This window comes from Hippopotamus amphibius, chromosome 13, assembly GCF_030028045.1.
Source record: "Hippopotamus amphibius kiboko isolate mHipAmp2 chromosome 13, mHipAmp2.hap2, whole genome shotgun sequence".
Classification (NCBI taxonomy): domain Eukaryota; kingdom Metazoa; phylum Chordata; class Mammalia; order Artiodactyla; family Hippopotamidae; genus Hippopotamus; species Hippopotamus amphibius.
This window is the reverse complement of record NC_080198.1, coordinates 20,723,311-20,745,709: the sequence shown is the minus strand read 5'-3', so window position 1 is coordinate 20,745,709 and position 22,399 is coordinate 20,723,311. Positions and strand designations below refer to the sequence as shown.

The window sequence follows — 22,399 nt, the reverse complement described above, 5'->3', positions numbered from 1 at the left end:
GGTTAGGCAAAGAGTACTTATGTTTGACACAAAAAGCATGAGCCATAAAGAGAAAAACTGATAAACTAGACTTCTTCAAAATTTTAAACTTTTGCTGTATGTGAAAAAGATGAAAAGAAAAGCCACAGGCTTAGAGGAAATAAATGCAAACCACATTATTTAAGACTAGTATCTAGAATATACAAAGAATTCTCAAAACGCAACCGTGAAAACACAAGCAATCCAATTAGGAAATGGGCAAAAGACATAAACAGATATTTCACTGAAGAGGATGTAAAAATGGAAAATAAACACATAAAATGCATTCACCATCTTTCATGAGGAAAATGCGAATTAAAAATCATAAGGCATCACTACACAACTATCTGAATGACTAAAAGAAAAAATAGAGACAACACTAAAAGAAAATGCTGGCAAGGATGTACACAAACTGGATTATTCTCACACATACAGCCATTCTGGAAAACAGTTTGGCATTTTCTTGAAAAATTCAACATGCAACTAGCCATACAACCCAGCAATTGCACACTTTGGCATTTATCCAGAGAAATGAAAACTTATGTTCACACTAAAACCTGTACGTGAATGTTCACAGCAGCTTTATCTGCACAGACAAAATCTAGATCCAGCCCACAGTTTTCATCATCAGGTAGATGGTTAAACAAGATGTGCTACATACATGGAAAAACATTCAGCAATAAAGACTATATCACTGATACACACAAGAACTTGTATGATTCTTCAGGGAATTACACTGAGCAAAAAAAGCCAATCCTCAAAATGTCACACATTATACAATTCTATTTACATAACATTTTGAAATTTCAAAATTTTAGAAATGGAGGATTAGTGGATGCCAGGGATTTCGGATGGGGGGAGGGGCATGAGGGTGTTAAGTATGGTTAAAAAGGGCAAAATGAGGGATCTTTGTGGTGTTAGAACTATTCAATATCTTGACTGTAGTGATGGCTACATGAACCTACTCAAGTGGTAAACTTCTATAAAACTTAATACACACAGGTGCACGTGCACACACACACACACAAATGAGTACCAGTAAAACTAAGGAAATCAGAATAAAATCAGAAGGTTGTTTCAATGTCAATACCTTGGTTGTGATAATCTACTATAATTTTGCAAAATGTTAACATTTAGATATTGGGGAAAGCATGCAAGGGACCATTCTTTATCATTTCTTACAACTGCAGATGAATCTACAGTTATCTCAATTGAAAATTTCAATTAAAAAACAAGAAGACTAGTGGATAAGATTCTGACATTTAACCAAGGCAAGAATTTTCATATTTTTTCCCCACCAAAGTAGACCTAATAACAGCTCTATTTAACATTATATATTCTGTTCTATACTGTATCTATGCTCCTTTTATAGCATTATACAGTATATTTGTCCTATGGCTTTGCCTACATTCCAGTATCCCTGAGGGTGTGTAGGCTCCAGTTTAAAAGCCACAAAAATAATGGCTTCTAGCTTTCATTTATTGCTAAAAAATATTTGTTTCAGAAGGTATCATTTTCAGATATCTCATATTTCATAACAAATGGGTCTCAAAAAGTTGTCATAAATGATAGACCTAAAATCTGTCCAGTGATTTTTTTTTTTAAGCACATGAATCTATTTCCAGACAAAATCTTACCTGGAGCCACAAGGAAAAAAAAAAAAAAGATAGACACAGGAGGCACTACTTTCATTAAGGCAGCCTGGAGGGAGCCCAGCACCTACTTATCTCACCATGACATCTAGCCCTAAGACATACAAGGAATCTACTGAATACTGTTTGAAAGCCCCTGAATCTGTTTGAAAGTTGACTCCTCATGATTTACAGAGCGTAGTCCAGAGAAGGTAACTGACTTGCTCCAAAGTAGCTGGATGATTCAAAACAAAAAACATAAAATCTCTGAGTCCAAGTCTCCTAACACTCATTCAGATCTGCTTTTCAATCACTACACCATGATGTCTTTCAAATTACAGTTAATTTTAGGCATAGAATGGATACAGGAATTTTTCACTATTTGCTAGATTCTGGGATATCTAATATATACATATTCTATCTGTCTGTGCTTGAATAAGTTATCTTGGAAGAATAATTTTCTTTTTATTAACAGTACAGAAGGGCAACCTAGGACATTTCTGTAAAGAAGCAGAATATGGAATCTTAAGACTCCATAGCATCTGCCTACTAGAATTTGATCTTAACCTAACTTAGACCTATCTCTGCTCTTGGAAATTCTACCATTGTCTAGAATCATATCTGACCTCTCCCTCCTACACTACTGCTAGATGAGGTCAGATTTAGCAATGGACAAGAAAGCAACTGAGGGCAATAGTCTGTAAAAATGAATGAAAGCATAACATGGAAGTATTTCAGACAGTACCTGATACATCTTGCAAGGAACGGTTTGAAAGAGTCAATTAAGGTATTAGAAAATAAATGTAAAAGAGAAGAAGTAAAAATCTATTAGTTAGATACAAAATAAAATCATGAAATCAAGTGAATTTCAATTTCATACCATTACCCTAATTTTAAAACAAGAAGGAAGGGCTTCTGCATTGAGCTTAAGAACTAAAGCAGTTACCAAGTCTATCAGAAAGATTCTTCTCTAACTTCTCCCATGATGACGTCTGGGACCCTAGAGTTGCTTGCAAATTTTCTATCTGTCGAAGCAATGGTCTTGTTGTTGTTGAAACACTTTGACTCAGTTCTTGGTTTCGATTCTCTGCTTCCTGGAGTCTCTGAATCATGACATTCTTAAGTCATTACTACTGACAGCAATAAAAACACTAAAAACGCTAGCAAACAAACTTTATGAGAGATTTCTGGAAAAAATTATTTCTCCAAGATAAAATTATTTGTTTTTTATTAAGCTATTTTCTAACTATTCAATCCTTAAGTTACAGTTAAGCTGCATAACAGAGTAACTAAATAAGTGCTTCTTTACAAAGCATTTCTAAGATAAAGACAGCCTTTGATTACCTTAAGGTAATAAGGAGTATCATCCAAACCTCCCAGTAGTTGCCTCCTCATCCAAATATTTCTAGGTATTTATAAAGACAGAAAGATCAATCTGAGTGGCATTTTCTCCCCCTTTTCCTGTACATGTTCACTGACTGAAATTAACAGAGTAGTAGCATAAAAAGTAGGCATTGCTTATCTGCCCCACAGTAATCAAAGACTGATAAAAATTAATAAATCAGCCATTACAAATGAAAAAATACTGAATACACTAGGAATCTATCGTGATAAAATATTTTCTAGAAAACAAAATTAGGCCTTTTCGCATACATTTTTAAGGCATCCACTCTGATTTTATTCACATAAGCCACAAAAAAACAGCTAATGGTAAGTATAGTAGTAATCTTCTCAACTCTAAGAACATTATCCCACTGAGTCATTTTTTATTTCTAGAAAAACATATCTCAGGTTTTTGTTTAGGGAAACTCTGACAGTACCTGCTGGAGTTCACTGATCTCATGGCGTAAATAATCCTCTTTTCTGGCAGCTGCTTGTTCTGCACGTTGCAGTGCCAGTCTAAGGTCCCCCACCTGTATGAGGAGAACCAACACACTATCACAACCAATATCACAATATTGTCTAGCTAACTACATATTTTGTGTTGTGTTGACTTACTGCATGTATAATACTCTACACCATCCAATGAGCTTTTATGTATGATTGTCATACATCCCATCCTTCAGGCAATCCCCGAACCATATATATTCAATATGTTCTTAGGAAAGTTCGAGTAGGCGCACACACACACACAAAGCATATAAATCTGTACAAGGTCCAGCCACTGCCATACAATATACCAGGAAAGACAATGTATCCATAAATGTTTGCAGGGTGAGGCAGAATGTGACAGGAGCTATATGAGCTATAAAAACTAGCTGTTATATTCATACACAGCTGCAGAGCCTTTTTGGAAAGCATTATGGCAACATTTTCATCAAACTTTTTACATTCTTTCATCTGATCATCCTAGTCCTGCAAATTTACTCTATTCTCAGGAAAGATCTGTAAATATACAAAGATGTTCTCTACACTGCTAGCTAAACTAGCAAAAACAAGCAAAACAAGAAATGTTGTAAATATCTATTAGCAGTAATATATTTCTGCAAATGTGGATACAACATGAATATACCCAATACGAATTAAGATGAACATAAAAAACTTGCAGAAATGTACAATTTAATCTTAAATGAAAAAACTATAAAATAATTATATATCAATTATAAAAAATATGTACGTGGAGATAAGGACAAGAAGTTAATACACAAAACTGACAAGACTCGTAAAAGGTGATGATTTTTTGAATGGTAACCCATACACTATCTCCCATTCCCCCAATTTTCCATTATTATGTTCTAGAGTATTTTTAATTTAAAATATTAATATTTTATCTACCCCAGTGAGGGACTGGCAGAAACACAAGGGGTGTATGGACCATGGTGTGGTTTACAGCATCAAAATATTGGAAACAACCCAAATATCCATTAATAGGAACTGAGTGAATGGTACATTCACACAATGATATACTATAAAACTGTAAAACAGAATTTTTTAAAAAGCTCTATGCTCTACCATGGAATAATCACCAGGATGTTTTATTAAGTAAATAAAGCAAGCTGTGAAACAGTATAAATAGTAAATTATATTTTATGTAGGGAGGATGAGAGATATACAAATATTTGTATAAGTGTATGTGTGTATATATATGTGGGGGTATATAAGTAAATGTAGATATGTGTGCTTTCTTGCATTTACAAATAGAAACACTGAAAAAATAAACCAAACACTAATAAAATGGTTATTTATAGCCAAGAAAGAGAATGGGGAGGGGCTAAACTGGAAGCAAATGTTATCTTAATATATTTTGTTATATACCTTTCACTTTGGAATCATGTAAATGTTTTACATATCCATGTCAAATTAAATCAAAAGTGCACTGAGGTCAATGAGGAAAGAACAGTCTTTTCAACAAGTAGTGCTGGAACAATTTAATATTCACATGTAGAAGATCTAAATGTGAGAACTGAGACTATAAAAATTATAGAAGGAAACTAGTGAAAACCTGCATAATCTTGAATTAGGCAACAGATTCTTAAATACAATGCCCAAAGCACAAGCAACAAAAGAAAAAAATAGGTAAGCTGGACTTCATCAAAGCTGATTGAACTTTTGTGTATCAATGGACACTATGAAGAAAGTGAAAGACAATGGGAGAAAATATCTGCAAATCCTACATTTGATAAAGGTCTAGTGTGCAGAATATATAAAGAATTCTTACAAATGAACAATACAAAGATAATATAAAAATGGGCAAAGGATTTAAACATTTGAATAAATTTTTCCAAAGGAGATACATAAATGGCCAATAAGCACATAAAAAGATACTCAACATCATTAACCATTAAGGGAATGTAAATCAATACCACAATCAGATACCATTTTACACCCCTAAAAGGGCTATAATGAAAAAAAAAAAAAAAAGAAAAAGACAATGACAAACACTGACAAGGATGTAGAGAAACTAAAACCCTCATATATGGTTGACGGGAATATAAAACGGTTCAGTCGCTGTGGAAAAGTCTGGTAGTTCCTGAAAAAGTTAAACATAGGATTACCGTATGACCCAAGGGTATATATCTAACAGATTTTAAAATATATGTTCACACAAAAATTTGTAAATTAATGTTTATAGCAGCATTATTCATTAATAACCAAAAAGTGTAAAGAACCCTGGGTATACATCCAAAGGAAATGAAAACACTAATTCGAAAAGATACATGCACCCCAATGTTCATAGCAGCATTATTTACAATAGCCAAGATATGGAAGCAACCTAAGTGTCCATCAACAGATGAATGGATAAACAAGATGTGGTATATGTATAGTGGAATATTAGCCATAAAAAAGACTCAAATTTTGCCATGTGCAACAACATGGATGATTAGTGAAATAAGTCAAACAGAATAACAAATACTGTATAATATCATTTATGTGTGGAATCGAAAAAATAAAACAAACTAGTAAATACAACAAAAAAGAAACAGACTCACAGATTTAGAGAACAAACTAGTGGTTTCCAAAAAGAAGAGAGAAGCAAGGAGGGTAAAATTAGAAGTAGGGGACTAAGAGGCTCAAACTACTATGTATAAGATAAATAAGCTGCAAGGATATATTGTACAACAGAGAGAATATAGCTAATGTTTGATAATAACTAAATATGGAGAATAATCTTTAAAAACTGTGAATCACTACATGGTACACCTGAAATTTATATAATATTGTACATCAATGAACTATACCTCAATAAAAGTAAATAAAATAAAAAAGTGTAAATAACCCAAATATCTATCAAATGATGATTTTTTTATAAGACAAAGCCTGACAAATGTTGGTTTACTTCCTTCATTTGAGGTCCATGGACTTCCACAGATGCTATGAATGAGCTCAGGAGTTAAACAGATTCTCCTGAAATTATATGTAATGTTTAGTATTTATCTGCATATAAGCATTTCTCTGGTAAGAATGTCCCTAGATTTCACAGTGTTCTCAAATAAGTCTGAAATTCACAAAAAAATAAGCAATACTGGTATAACGTAAGCATCACTTTAACAACAATTTAAAAACACACGTAATTGAGTAAGTTTGGCACAATCCAGTACTCTTAGAAAAGTGCCCAACAGGATTATAAAGGAAATGTAACACACGCGCCATTACATAAGGTTTGATTCAAATTAACTAATGGATTCTTTATTTTGCAGAAGCACAAAGGAAGATTTTAAAGACTAATTTATCATCTAATGCTTACTTGAATTGCTAATGTTTCTTGCTGCTGACGGGCTTCTTCTTGGGCTTTCTCCAGTGCTGCAGAAAGTTCTTCTTTAGCTCTCATTTCCCGACTTAGAGCAGCTTCCTGGGCCTCACTATCCTTTGCAGCATTGGCTTTGTGAAGATCAGTAAGTTCCCTTAAAAAATTAAATAGATACTTTTAAATTTAAAATAATATAGTTAATTGCATGACAAAATTAATGACGTTTCCATGCAGATTTCCATAAGATCTACAGAATGAGGAAGAGTTCACCACACAATAAACACTAACTACAGTGAGGAGACTCTGTTGAACTTGCTACCTACGTATGAACCAGTCACAGGTTCATATATAGGTAAGTTTATAAACGTTATTAGTAATCAGATAATAGAAAAAGTGTTTCTTCAACATCCTGCTCTGAAAATTGATTTTAAATGAATTGCATATTTGTTCATTTCCTTACTTGTATGCACTATCAAGAGCAGCCTGAATACTTCGGTTCTTTTCTTCAAGCTCATTCATGTCTACTTGAAGTCGGCCAAGATCCTTCTCTTGGCGTTCTACCACAGAATTCAGTTTCTTAATATTTTCTCTATGTTGTTTCTCAACCTCTTCTTTGCCATCAAGGACCTATATTAAAAAAAAAAAAAAAAAAAAGGTATTTTTCAATTAAAAACACCACAGTAAACAACCGTATTCCAGGAATCTCAAGTATTATAATAATGAAGACAAACCTTAACATTCCCTTTTTTTTTTTTGGCCACACCATGTGGCATGTGGTTCCCTGACCAGGGATTGAACCTGCGCCTCCTGCAGTGAAAGCGCAGTATTCTTAACCACTGGATTGCCAGGGAAGTCCCAACAATCACCATTAAATTGCTTGAAAAATTCTTCCCAAATGATGTACCTCAATAAATCATTCCAAATGTTTTATAAACCATGGTCAAATGTTCATATTGGAAGTAATAACAATATATATGTGCAGAGAATGGTTAATATTCACCTGTTTTAAATGTTGTAACTCTTCTTCTAGCTCTTTAACTTTTTTGTTCAGCTTTGCAATAATATTTTCATTTTCTTTGTCTTTAGCTCTTAATTTCTTAATGATGTTAGAATTATGCAGCTGCTGTTTTGAAAGTTTTTCTCCTGGCAATGGCAAAAAAGTATAAACACAAATAACGATGATTCTCTAAGAATGTGGATAGAACGTTTTATCTAGCCAGTGACATAAAATGACAGATTTTTAAAATCGCAATGCTGTAACAGTCAATGTTAAACTGATCTGGACAGGAACCAGCCATGAATGCTGAAATTACCAGGTAGAAAGATGATGTGGGAACAGGATCACTCCCACATATTATAAATTATAAAGGGGAAAAAATGTGCTTTTACAATAGAGAAATCTGCTTACCATCTTAACCAAAACTTCAGTTTTGGCACCACTAATTGTGCTACAGCCTGACATTATGTGTCTACTGATGTGATGGAGTGGTATGTATACAATACTAATTATATTTCTTACTAGAAATCTGATCTCAATCTAATCATGAAGAAAGTGACAAATTCCTGAACATGGGGTATTCAATAGGACAACTGGACTCTACAAAATCTCTGATGTCATGAAAAAGATATCCTAGATTGCTGGAAGACTAAAAATTACCAAATGCAATGAACAAACTTTGATTGGATCTTGGGGCAGAATAAATAACCAGGTATGAGGGTCATTTTTAGAGACAATTGAGATAAATGATGAAATACATGCTGGAATACACTTCTGAATTAATGATGATTTTCTTAGGTGTGATTTTGATGTTGTGCTTGTCAAGACAAAATGTACTTGCCCTTGGGAGATGCTGGCTGAAGAAATGAGGAGTGGAATACAGATTCAATGCAATTACTATCAAAAATTCCAACAGCATTTTTCACTAAGATTGAAAAAAACAACCCTAAAAGTCAAATGGAACTACAGAAGACCTCAAAGTAAATCTGAGCAAGAACAAAGCTGGAGGTATTACATTTCCTAATTTCAAAACATATTACTAAGCTATAGTAATCAAAAGAGTATGGTACTGGCATAAAAACAAACATAGACCAATGGAACAAAATGGAGAGCCTAGAAATAATCCACATACATACAGACAAGGGATCTTCAACAAGGATGCCAAGAACACACAATGAGGAAAAGATAGCCTTATCAATAAACGGTATGGGATATGCATATGCAGAAAAATGAAATGGTACCCCATTACACATCAAATACAAAAATCAACTCAAAGTACACTGAAGACTTAAATGTAAGACCTGAAACCGTAAAACTACTGGAAGAAAACACAGGGGAAAAGCTTTCTGACATAAGTCTTGGGAATTTTTTTGGATATGATTCTAAAAGCATAGGCTACAAAAGTAAAAGCAGACACGTGATATCGCATCAAACTAAAAAACTACTGCACAGCAAACAGAGTAAAGAGACAACCTGCAGAACAGAAGAAAACCTGTGCACTAATCAGGGATTAATATCCAAAATATGTAAGAACTCACAGAACTTGATAGCAAAAAAACCAATTAAGCCAATTTTGAAAATGGGCTAAAGACATGAACAGACATTTCTCAAAAAAGGCATACAAATGGCCAACAGGCATACGAAAAGGTGCTCAACATCACTAATCATCGGGGAAATGCAAATCAAAACTACGAGATGTCACCTCACACCTGTTGGGACGGCCATTATCAAAAAGACAAAAGATAAATTCTGGAGAGGATGTGAAGAGAACCCTTGTGTACTAGCGGTGGCAATGTAAATTGGTACAGCCACTATGGATAACAGTATAAAGATTCCTCAAAAAATTCAAAATAGAACTATCATATGATCCAGCAATTCCACTTCTCAATAAATACCCAGAAGTAATGAAATCAGTATCTCGCAGAGATATTTGCACCCCCATGTTCACTGCAGCTTTATTTATAACAGCCCAGATAAGGAAACAACCCAAGTTTCTGTCAATGGATAAAATGTGATATAGATAGAGACACAGATATATCAATCTATACATAGATAGATATAGCTATAGATATAGTTAGCTTTAAAAAAAAACCTTGCCATTTGTGAAAACATGGATGAATCTAGCAGATGAAATAAACCAGACCCAAATATGGCATGATCTCATTTATATAAATATAAAAATGTAAAATATTAAAAAGTTGAATTTGTAGAAGCAGAGAACAGAATGCGGATTACCAAGAGCTAGTGGATGGGGGAAATGGAGAGATGTTGGTCAAGGGGCACAAAGTTTCAATTATGCAAGATGAATAAGTTCTAGAGATCTAATTTACAGCATGGTGACTAAAGTTAATAATACCGTATGGTACACCTGTAATTTGCTAAGAAGAGTAGATCTTAAAGTGTTCTCATCACACAGACAAAAACGTGAAGTGACTGATATATTAATTAGCTTGATTGTGGTAATCATTTCAACATAAAAAAAAATCGCATTGTACACCTTAAATATATACAACTTTTTTTTGTCAATTATACCTCAAGAAAGCCACCAAAAAAAAAGAATTTAGGAGTGGAATGATATGATGTCTGTCACCTACTTTCAAATGATTTGGCAAAGGTAGTGTACACATGTGCAGAAAGATGTGGAGGAGGCATGCCTAGATGTTAACAGTTGATGACTCTAGGTAATGGAGTAATCAGTTACTCTTTGTTAAGCACTTTCAGCTTTGAGACTTTCAAGCTCTTCAGCTCTGAGTTTAAAAATACTTTTAGGGTATACAGAAGCAGTATGTGAATACACCCATATGAAATCATTCTATTTTCCCTATAAAGAAGTTCATTAAGCAAAAGAAAATATCAGCTCACTCCCTGATTAAGTCAGTAAATTCCAACATAGTGAAATTTGATAATACTTTTAATAGTTAAAAATTATGAAACCACGTACTCAACCTTCCGCTCAGTCTGATGCTGTAACACGAGATAGCATCTGACTGCAAGATGCCTTGAGTTACTGTGTTTCATCAGTTCTTCCTTCCTTCTTCTATTTTAGCACTTAGATGTTTTATAATTGTCTGTGTATCTATATTTGCCTCTCATTAAACTATAAGTTCCTAAAGGACAGGGAATGTGTCATTTATTACAGTATCAAACATAATATCTGACACATTAACTGTTAAATATTAGCCAAACAAATGAAAAAGAAAAATGGGGTAAAACTATTTTTTTCAAATGAAGTGATTATTTCCATTGTTCTCAAACACTTACTCTGGAAATTCACTTAAGTGCAGTGATTTAAGTACAGAAATGTCCATCCCACTACTATTTGTATTATTAACGTTTTAGAAACAAACGTATAACATTAGGAAGAGTAAAACAAACAGAATATATCCATATAATGGACTTTAATACAGCCATTAATAATGGTATCAAAGCATTTAATGGCACAGGGAAATGTAAAAGAAAGAACACTGCACATTAGATATACGATCTTAATTATGTTTAAAAATGTATTAAAATGCATTAAAAAGGTACTAGAGGAAATTAATAGTTCCTTATAAAATTGGATTATGATCTACTTTTTCTCTTTCTTCACATAACTTCCTGTAACTTCAAAATTTTCTGCAAGTAGCAAGCACTATTCTTATAAATAAAAAAAGCTTGAAGACAAAGAAAAATTTAACCATCTTTTCCAAAACTACTTTCTTTCCTATGACATTATACAAAGAAATTAATTCAAGATCCAATTGTAATGTTTTATCTCAAAAAGAATCTTTAATTTTCATAATCCTGTTAATTATAAACCTTTTCACATACAAAGTGCTTAATAACTGAAAAATTAAAACATGAATATAAGAAAAAATTCACTATCAAATGCCAGAACAATAAAATGATACCATATAGTACCCAACCTAGAGACTGAGATACTATATAAACTCCAGAATTACAGCTTTCTTGGTTTAAATGAGGGCTCTGAAACCTGTTACAAGCCTTCTTAGGGAAGCATGAAATTCTATTTCTCAGGAGGTTATTTTTTTACCTCCCTAGCAACAAAAAGTTACATACATTATATCTCTACCTCTCTACATCTTGCTTCCCATTCTTCCATAAATTGTTGCCTACTATTTCTGGGGTGTAAGTCCAAACCTTTCTTGCTTCCAATATTTTTTCATTAGGAAGCAGCAGCTAGTCACATATTAAGTATCTTCCTGCTCTCACAATACTTTTCATAACCGAGTATTTTACGCACCTTCTTCCATTAACCCTCGGATCTGCTCATCTTTCTCTTTCAAAAGGTCTGCCGTTTCACTACTATTTAATCTAGTAGCAAGTTCTTCTTTTATACTTTTGATTTCCTAATTAAAAAAGAAAGAACATGAGAATTGTATCTCAATAAAGGTTCTTAAAGAAAAAAAAAAGGAAAGAATATGAAGATCACAAAGAATTACTTTCATTCTGGGCATATTTTTCAATTTTTTTCCACATCCAAATAATCACATTGTCAATAAGAATCCATAAATTTTGTTCTGTTAACCTGAGTTTATATTACCTTGGTTAATTAAAAGTAAACAGCTTTGAAAGTGACATAGAAAACCTGAATTCAAACATAAAGGGGTTTTAATATGGAAATATAAATGAGAATAAGTTAACTTCCAATACCCTTTTTGAGTATCTCTTCATATTTTCTACAGGTTAAGCATTATTTTTGGAACATTCAACTAGTACATCTCCATCTGTCACTGTATTTCTTTTCCTCATCTGAAATCACTGCACTTACAAATATGTTGTGAAGTGAGAGGAAAAACATAACTTCATAAGGTTCAATCTACTTTAATAAAGCACAGATTTAGTAGAAACATGTTAAGATATTTTATCTTTTAAAACTACAATGGAGAAGTACAGTGATATGAAAAGTGTCCTATGGTTTAAAATTTGGTTTTTACGATATTCTGAAACTAAACAACAGCTAAAATCAACTAGCATTTATTAAGTATTTAAAACCACGCTTTGTATCCATTATCACTTAATCCTTACAACAATCCTAGGAGGGAAGCACTTGTACTATTCAACTACATAAATGAGAAAACTAAGACTGAGAAAGGTTGAGTAAACTTTGAAGATCAGACAGCTATAAAATGGGAGAGTTATAACTTGAACCCAGACGTGTGAATCCTTAAAGCCCAGGCTCTGAACTATCCACAGCATTGCTGTCCATTTCCAACTGTCAAAATTCCATCCATCAAGATCCAGTAAGACTGTAATGTCTTCCATGAAACCTTCCTCAGTTCCTCTGATCAGAATTCATCCTACATGATACCACTTCAAAGTGTATATTCATCTGCCTACTACTATATGTTTGCTGACATTATTTGTCTTCCAACACTAGAAAAGCAAACTCTTCCCTTAAGATAATTAAATTCACCTTTAAATTTCCTATGGATCCTAAGCAGGGGGTTCATACATGGCAGTACACATAAAATGTGTTAAAACTTAGGACCCAAGTTTTTTCCACCTATAATTAATGCTTTGGATCTATTTTAGATCTTCAATTCAAAGTGCACTACAGAAGACAAATGTTACTTAAAATCTACTTTTTGTACTGTATTCAGATGGAATAGAGCAAGAACAAGAAGAGTTAAGTTGGTTAGACAGTCTCAGGTTATTGTTAGTGCCTGAAATAATACTAATTAAAATTGCTAATTAAAGCAACCAAGCAGACAGAAGTATATCATGTTTCTTTTCTGTATGAATATACACAAGAAAATTATAAATATTAACATTAACATTGGTCAAGAAGGGAAAAAACCACCTCGGAAGGGCAAATACTGAGAAATGTTATTATTAATAGCTGGGATACAAGCAATAATTACTAACCTTAATTGGTTACCAGTATCTGAAACAGCCAACTGTTCCAAATTATTAGAATTAGAACAATGGTTCCCAATCAAGAGCAGGTTTGCTCCCAAGGGGACATTTGGCAATGTCTGGCAACATTTTCAATTATCACAACTGAGGGAGGATTGGGATGAGGGTGAGTGGGGAGGGGTGATGCTGGCATCTTGTAGGTAGGGGCCTGGGATGCTGCTAAATACCCTACAATGCACAGGAAGTCCCGTACAATAGAAAATTATCCAGCCCAAAATGTCAGTGCTGAGGTGGAGAAATCCTACATTAGAATAAATCAAAATTTTATTCTAATATTTAACATCACAAATCATTAGGAATTTTTATTTTAGAATTACTTTGACTTCAAGGAGTATATACATGTTTGAAGTAGAAGGGAAAATAACAAATGAGAGTAATGATAATTTTTAAAATTTACAAAGTGCCATTTAGATTTATGTGGAATTATCATTTATAAAAATTATTCTAAAGATCCTGGCTAGATACCTTGCAAGGACTTACACATATATCATACAAACAAATACCTGCTTAGATTTTTTTTTTTTTTTTAATTTTGACTGAGCCAAGTCTTAGTTGCAGCACGCGGGATCTTTTTTTTCAGCTGCGACATGAGAACTCTTTAGCTTCAGCATGCATGTGGGATCTAGTTCCCCAACCAGGGATGGAACCCAGGTTCCGTGCATTGGGAGCTTGGAGTCTTATCCACTGGACCACCAGGGAAGTCCAAGATTTTTTTAAAGTATCAAAAATCTGTAATCCTAAAGGTACTGAAAAATCTAAAATTTATGTGTTAATATACTACATATCCCTTTAATCTTCTTTTTTCTAACACTAAAATACTATTAATGCATTCCTCAAAAATTTATGTCTCTACAGAGTTTAATTAATGTTATTTTAAACTTCCATTACCTTTTTAGCAGCATCTCTCTCTTTGCAGGCTAGCTGAACTTTCTTTTCTGCTTCTGCAATTCTTTGAGTAAATTCCTCTTTCAAGGAAGAAATGCTGTTGCTCTCTTCTTTCACTCTGATCATTTCACTAAATTTAAAATGATATTGAGACTGAAAATACTTGTTTATATATTCCAAAATTAACAAGATGAGTTCACTTTGCAAAAAAACAAACAAAAAAACCCCCCCAAAACACATTCTCTTCGCCATACACTTTACTAAAATAGATTAATTTTAGGCCTATGAACTTTTAAGAGAATAATTACCTGCTTAATTCACTTTAAAACACTTCAAAAAAACCATTAGAAATTGAAAATGTCACCAATATTTGATGTGTAAAAATGACAAAAAGGTAACTAAAACTTTTCATTTTTGAATATTACTGTGTCACATTTTACTAATCAGCGCCTTAAAGCAAACCACTACCAGTATTTTTTTAAACTATAACCTCAGGTTTCTTTAAATACACCTTTTAAATCTCTAACACTAAAAGATTATTAATAACAAAGGGGAAGATTTTTTGTTTTTGTTTTGCAAAACACCTCTCTTCAGTGCCAACGGTAAAAGAGTAAGATAATTTGAAGAGAAAAGTAATCTCTAAGGGTAGAACTGAAATGCTATTCAATTTTCAATAATTATAAACAAGTTAAAATATAAAACATTTTACTTTAAAAAAACATTCTTAAGTAATAACAAAGTATATGGGCCACTATAAAATGTGTAATGTTACTCACAACTGTAAAGTACTTACTCTTTCAGATTATCATAAGCTTCTTCTAGAAGTGCTTTTTCTTTACTAAGAGATAATAACTGAGCTTCCCTTCTATCCAGTTTCTCATTCAGAAATTCAACTGTCTGGATAAGAATAACACAAAAAGTCCAACATTTAACTTTAAAAGGCCATTTTTACATGCAGCTGAAAAGTTGTAAAGGTCACCTAATCACTATAATAAATAAAACAGCATTATCTCATAAAAAGAATTAAAAACAAAACTGGGAACACAGTGGACAGAGAACAGCAAGAACTCACACACAGTGGGTAGGAGGGTATAAATTAGTAGTATAACCACACACTTGGTAGTTTGGTAAAACGCTTTGGAAGACAATTAAGCAATATCTAGTTGAAGATCTACATACCCTTTCATGTGGAAAAGTCTACTTTTAGTTGTACCTCAGAAGAGAAAACTCTTGCATAAGTGTACAAGAACATTTACAGCAGTTTGTTTGTAACAGCAAAAATGTGGGAAGAGTATACATGTCCACTAAAAGAGGAAGGGAGATTAGATGCAACCAAAAAAGATCAAAGAGGGGCTTCAAAGCCTCTACTAATGTTCTCCCTTATCTTGGATAATGGATATACAACTGTTTGTTTCTCCATATTATTCCTCAACCCAAACATGTAACACGCAACATTTTTAGCAAGATACACTGCATTTAAAAAATAGAATTAACTTTAGAAAATCCATAGGCATATATTTTTAAAATCTCCAGAATATATCAGTATAAAACTAAACAAAAAGGAATGGTTAGAGTATCTTATTTCTTAGGTCCTGCTAAAGCAGAAATACAGTTGTGTATGAGGGGAGGAATGGTACCTTTGGTACTAAAAAATAAAGTCTTACCTGATTTAGGTCTAGATGAACTTACAAATCACTTACCTTCTAACAATGGTTCAAAAATATCTTAATAATAATAAATAGTGATGGTTTCTATAAATTCAAATTGCTACTATAGCTAGGGCATGGCATTTGTGAATAATATTAAACCTAGGTAACAGAATCTGGCACTTTTTTTACATTAAATAATTCAATACATGACACCTAGAGGACATTTCTTCAAGATAGCTTATATCTCAGAGGAGCCTATTAAAGATGCCAGATCCAACTCAATTTCTATATCTAAAAATCACAGGAAAAACCAAAAAACTGTGACTTAATGTTAAAGAATTCACACCACTTTCCTTTTTTATGTATTAGATAGAAGCAAATTATCATTCCTAAGCAACACTTTTGATCCTTGGACACTTCCCTTTCTTATTCATTTAAAACAGCTATCAATAGGAAATATCAAAAACAACATAAAAGAGAAAACAAACAAGCAATTAATAACAACAGGAAAACATCAATGATCTGAGCCCAAATTTTTCATTCAAGATGTGCTACAAATAATATAAACACGTAAAATTTTTTTGATATAAGAAAAATCATATAATATTTAGATCTGTCTGAGCACCTCTATCTGCAAAGGAGTTGAAGGTATCTGTTTACCTAAGAAGACAGTCCTTTACAAACTAACAAATAAATGAGTAAAGCAGAAGAACATACTAAGGTGGTACAAACTCAACGGTAAAGGCCTAAGATGGAAACTTTTTTATGCTTAGTTATACTGAAATATCAACCATGCTACCATAGTTGCTTTGGAGAAATTTCAAATAATTTAGTATCAGTAATTCTTCAACTTTTAAGATCCTGAACACCACACTTAAATGGCAAAATGCCTGTCTTTTTAAATCAGTACAAATCATTAAGCATCACTGAATATTAAAAATAAACCAATAACTTAATCTTTGAAAAGCATATCAAAAAATCCCCTTCCACTTCCTAGTTACCTTGCATATATCTTCCTTCTCAGAAGGTGCTTCTGGCTGACTTTCAGGAGCTTCGGGCTGCTCAGCCACCTTGTCTAGGACAGTATGTCCTTCATTTACTGGTGTATTAGAAACCAAAGTATCAGGCTGTTCACAGTTAACAGGAGTTGCACTCCGTCCACTTTCTTCCATTTCTGTTTCCTCAGTGGGCATAATTAATGTTTCATTTGCTTCCTCAGATTTTCCTTCAACAGATTCAACTGTTTTAGTCTTTGGAGTTGAAGAATTAACTATAATAGGTACTAAAGCATATCCCTTGCCTGACAATTCATCATCTGAATTGATTTCGCTTACACTACGGCTATCTAATGACTGTACACTAAATGAGTCTATTCTTTCAAAAGCATCAGATGAGCTGCAACTCTCAGTGAGTTTTTGGAAATCATCTAAACGATTATATTCAGGACAAGCAGATGCTGAGAGAAGCTGAAAGGATGTCTGCATCAAGTGCAGACTTGATTTTGAATCTGTAGTCTCCTGTCTCGAACTTGCTGAGCTCTCGCTTATTACACTTTCATGATCTAAAACTTCAATATCACTAGTGGTAGAAGTACCTGACGAGAAGGTACTAACAGGAGGAGAAGGTGTATTGCTCTGTCTGTCTTCATGTTTTTGTTCCTTAGGTTCCAAAGCCATGTCCTTTGTTTCTGCTGTGAGAGACTGGGTAGACATATTAGATACATTTTCCCTAGTTGTTTTCACATTAATTACACTTTCAGATACTTTCAAATGCACTGTTGACACCTTCATATCAGATTCTTTATTAACAGTTTCTTCATGCTTGCCCTCAGTTTTAGGTGACAGAGTACTCACTGCCAGAGTTTCGCCTGATACACATGGAGGAGAGTCTTCTACTTTTGACTCAGTGACTTCAGTTGTTCTTGGCTGTCCAGTGTGCAAGGACTCCTGTAAGGTACTTTTCACGTCTTCTTCTGGTCGCTGTGATTTAGCTGGTGGTTTTGATACCACTGGACTCTTCTGAATGGTCTGGACATCAGTTGGAGAGAGAAAGGCACTGAAGAAATTTTCAGATTCATCTACCACAGTTCTCCGAACTGGCTTTGTAATTGCTTTAGGAGAAGCTACCGGTTGACTTTGAGGTTCAGTGTTGGATTTTAACCCCCAGGTTGAAGTATCCCATCCTCCACTGATAGGGGAACTTATTCCTTTAACACAAAAAATATTAAAAAAAGAAAGAATTATACATATACATAAAGCATTTAAATTACAATCATTATTATAAGTCAATATAAATATTTTTTTAAAAACCCTACAGAATTGTCAGGCAAGGGATATGTAATATGTATCAGTTAAACTCCTTGCTTACTACATAATTAATCAGTTCATCTGTTAACTTTGGGCCTTAAAGAGGAAAAGTGGTATGTATCTGCCCAAGGGGAACTAGGAGCAAAGCTGAAAGACTAGACTGAATCTGGCCTACCAGAAGCAAGTATGTTATTTCCTCCTACAACAATAAAGTAATGGTATATGTTAATAATCCATGCTAAGTCCAAGATACATACGATGCATCTCACAATAGTAGGCAGTATTTTCACTTACAGGTCATGTGTAGTCATGGCAAATAGAATCTACCTTCTATACAATTAGTTCCATATTAATTTTATTCTTGTAATATCAATGATAAGACATAGTTATCAGCTAGACAGGCAGCAACACTCAAAAACTGAACCCAAAATACTGGTGACAAATGTCCTTTTTCAAAGATCAAAGCAAACTCATAGGAACAGTAACTTCTAAAGGACAAATTCATTTTCATCCACTGAAATGACAAGCTCATTCTCCAAGTCCCACTCTCCAAACCCACTCTCTGAGAAAAGTTTTGTTCTCTTGCTAAATTCCAAATTATGTTAGCAATTGTAGAAGGTCATATGAATTTCAGAAATGCACATTTTTTTAGAATTATTGCTTTTTGATAAAGACAGCAGTTTACAATGGGATTTTTTTTAAAACCCTAGGGAGAAAATAACCATCTTCTGGGCAAAAAAAAAAAAAGGTAATTATATCAGTCATACAAATAATATGTTACTGAAAAATCCGATGATAAATAAAAAATGGCATACTTGCTAAAATATTTAAAGCATTTGTTTAAAAAAATTTCTTCCGTTTCTAAATTCAAAAGTGGCTGAGCAGAATCATCACAAACCCCCAACAATTAAAAGCTGGTGCGCAGAGCACAAGGACCTAAAAACTCCTAAAAGCTATCAAGCCGATACTAAAGCCTACCCTTTAATACGACTTCAGAGGCAGGGAGCAAACTTTAGCTAGGGGATGTAGTTTTATATGCATTTGCTCAGTATATTAGAACAGTGAAAAAAAGATACAAAGGAACAAGCACAGTAGTCTGCTGATTAGTTTACTAGGTCATGGCAATGAATGACAAGCCAAATTTGTCTGTTGTATAAAGTTTAACATAAATTGCAGCGTTATCGAATATCCACTTAAATCACTCCATTCTGAGGACTGGTCATCTTTCAGTGACAGCGACGTAAAACATAGGTGATCAGTAAACATTTATGGCATTTCACTAAAACCTGAGTCTATTCTGGGTCACCTATTAAAAAAAATAAATAAAAGAATTACAGAGCAAGATTCACGCCCCGGGTTTCATAAAAGGAGTATCCTTACACGTACAACTTGTATTCTGTCTCTTTTAAAGTTTAGTCACTTAAAATGTGGGGCAGCCCGTGCTCGCTTCGGCAGCGCATATACTAAAATGTGGGGTAGCCTTTAAAAAGGAAGTTGAGTTCCTCCCACCAAGATCCTGTAACATCTTGTAAAAAAAATAACAGAATGATGACATAAACACATGAGCCAAAATGTCTTAAAATGAGGCACCTCAAATTTAGGTCCTGACTTCTCAACGATGTAAAATTAGAAACAGAAATCAGAAAGGAGTAGTGAGGAACAACTTATTCTTTCTCCCAGAGGTTCACAACCCCAAAGTCGGGCCAATCTTTGCCGCACACAGCAAAAGGATAAACTGTTCCTTAGACCTGGAGCCAAAAGCAACTTTAGATCCCTTAAAGATGAAGCCCAAGGACTCTGAGAAAGAGAGACGGGGCTATCAGAGCCTAGACCGCGATGCAACCCTTGAGTCGCGGGCCGCGCCCCCACCGACCCTCCCTCCGGCGGAGTGACCCAGAGGAAGTGACCGTGCCGTCCACACGGAGGACAACACCCGGACTCGAGGAGCCGTTTCACGAGAGACGGCCATACAGATACAGAGTACACGACGCGCTTCCAAGCTCGCAGCGCTCGCTAAGTGTTCGCGACGCTTCTTCCCATCCCCGCGGACTGATTCCGATACTGGGCTCCAACGGCGTCCCGAGCGTGCAGCCGGCCCGGGTTCGGGGGCCTGCGCTCGGGGCTCCGTGGAGGGAGGGCGCGGGGCCACGACCACCGAACCGGGTCCCCGTCAGCCCCCCACCCGGGGCCACAGGCAAGGAGGGACCCGGGGCTCGACTTGCCCTCGGGACGAAAGCAGAGATCAACTGAGAGGCCAAAGCAGGGTTTGGGGCCGGGCTGGGGCGAGGACTTGCTCAGATGTCCGTCTCTCAGCGAGGCAGAGGCCCGGCCCCCCCGCTTCACCTGTTGGCCTCGCAAGAGACGCCCGCGAGAGCACAGGGAAGGCGCCGCCCGCGCCCTTACCCGGCTCTCCGTACGGAATGGTCTCGGCCCAGGCGCTCGGCTCCTCTTCCTGGATGTCCAGGACCCTGTCGATGGACTTCTGGGCCTGAGACAGGGCCTGCTTGGCGAAGCTGGACAGCTGGGAGGCGTTGAACCAGCTCATCTTCCCTCCTCAGCCGCCGGCGTTAGCGGCGGCGGCAGCGCCGAGCGGGAAGGCCGAGGGACAGGTCGACTGCCGCGGGCCCGGGGGAGGTGCACAGAGAGCCTCGCCCCCTTCTCCACCCGCCGGGCCCTGTCAGCAGGCGGCCATGACCCCAAAGATCTCCCCCAAGCCCGTAACGTTACCCTCCGCGGTTCCCGCACAGCTGAGACGAAACGTTCCGACTGCGCAGGCGCTGGCTGCTTCCACGTACACAATCAGCAAGTCCGGGAGCTCAGAGTTCCGCCGATAGACGGAAGAACCGAAGAACGTTGACGTCACTTCCGGGGGCCCAGGATTGCCACTAGTTACCGAACCACGCGGAACGCTCCCTATTGAAACTGATTCCAAACGTAGTGCCGCAATTCTCAGCCCCGGGAGAAAATCTGTGGCTACGCCGGCGGGGCGCTGATTCCTCTGGGAGGAATATGCGAGTTTTCAACTGGGTTCCTTCCTGGAAAATAGCTCTCCTATTAAGAGCTAGCGCCTTGCCAGCAATAATTGCACAGGGAAGTTTGAGTCTTGCATTTCCCTCAGCGCCTTCTCTCAAATATTTAATCACGTCCGTGTCAACTTGGCCTTAAGAAGGAACCCTGGGTTTGGGCTTGTGTAAAAATACTGGGCATCATATAAAAGACCTGATCCAGCCCACCACATGCAAGCAAGTAAAAAGCAGTCCTCCACAATAAATAACGAGAAAATCTGAACAAGGACACAATCTGCCCCTAACAATACACATCCACTCTGCCTGTCAAACCAAACCGAGGAAGCATTTAAACTACTACTCTTCTGCGCATATTATTTAAAATACAACTTCTCTGCATACGCTCTTCAAACAAATCAAATTGGTGGCGTTCGTAATCTAGTCAGCAGCCGTTTGGTTTGGCCCCCATAATGTTAAAATTTTACCAACATTTAAAAGCCCGATTTCATACAAAAAATCCAGACTTCCGGCTGATTTTGAAAAATACGTACACCAACACGGCAGTCAGCTGGAACAGTTGCACCTTATGACAAATAATTTTCGCTCCAATGTGTCACAGACCCCCCTATTCTAATTGCACTCTCCCGACTGTGGTTATTTACCTTATTTGTTTTACCCCACTGCAAGGAACCATGCCATAAAGGAATTATTTTTATTATTTTTAGCCAGATTTAAACCCTGCCCTTGAGAAGTTATGATCTTACGATGATTTTATCTAACTTCTGTAAAAATCTGTATATT

At 35.6% G+C, this 22,399-nt stretch overlaps 1 protein-coding gene across 1 annotated transcript in view; it reads right to left on the bottom strand.

Annotated features, from left to right (window-relative positions):
• TMF1 (TATA element modulatory factor 1) overlaps positions 1 to 21,567 on the bottom strand; it is a 30,942-nt gene extending 9,375 nt beyond the window's left edge. The window contains exons 1-10 of the mRNA XM_057705714.1: positions 20,997 to 21,567; positions 17,289 to 18,493; positions 15,432 to 15,535; positions 14,642 to 14,768; positions 12,078 to 12,183; positions 7,838 to 7,980; positions 7,298 to 7,464; positions 6,835 to 6,991; positions 3,470 to 3,562; positions 2,596 to 2,752 (exon numbers count right to left, since the gene is read on the bottom strand). Of these exons, the coding sequence (XP_057561697.1) occupies positions 2,596 to 2,752; positions 3,470 to 3,562; positions 6,835 to 6,991; positions 7,298 to 7,464; positions 7,838 to 7,980; positions 12,078 to 12,183; positions 14,642 to 14,768; positions 15,432 to 15,535; positions 17,289 to 18,493; positions 20,997 to 21,138 (2,401 nt within the window). The 5' untranslated portion in view covers positions 21,139 to 21,567. The remainder of the gene's footprint in view (positions 1 to 2,595; positions 2,753 to 3,469; positions 3,563 to 6,834; positions 6,992 to 7,297; positions 7,465 to 7,837; positions 7,981 to 12,077; positions 12,184 to 14,641; positions 14,769 to 15,431; positions 15,536 to 17,288; positions 18,494 to 20,996) is intronic.
• Between the last annotated feature and the right edge of the window lie 832 nt (positions 21,568 to 22,399).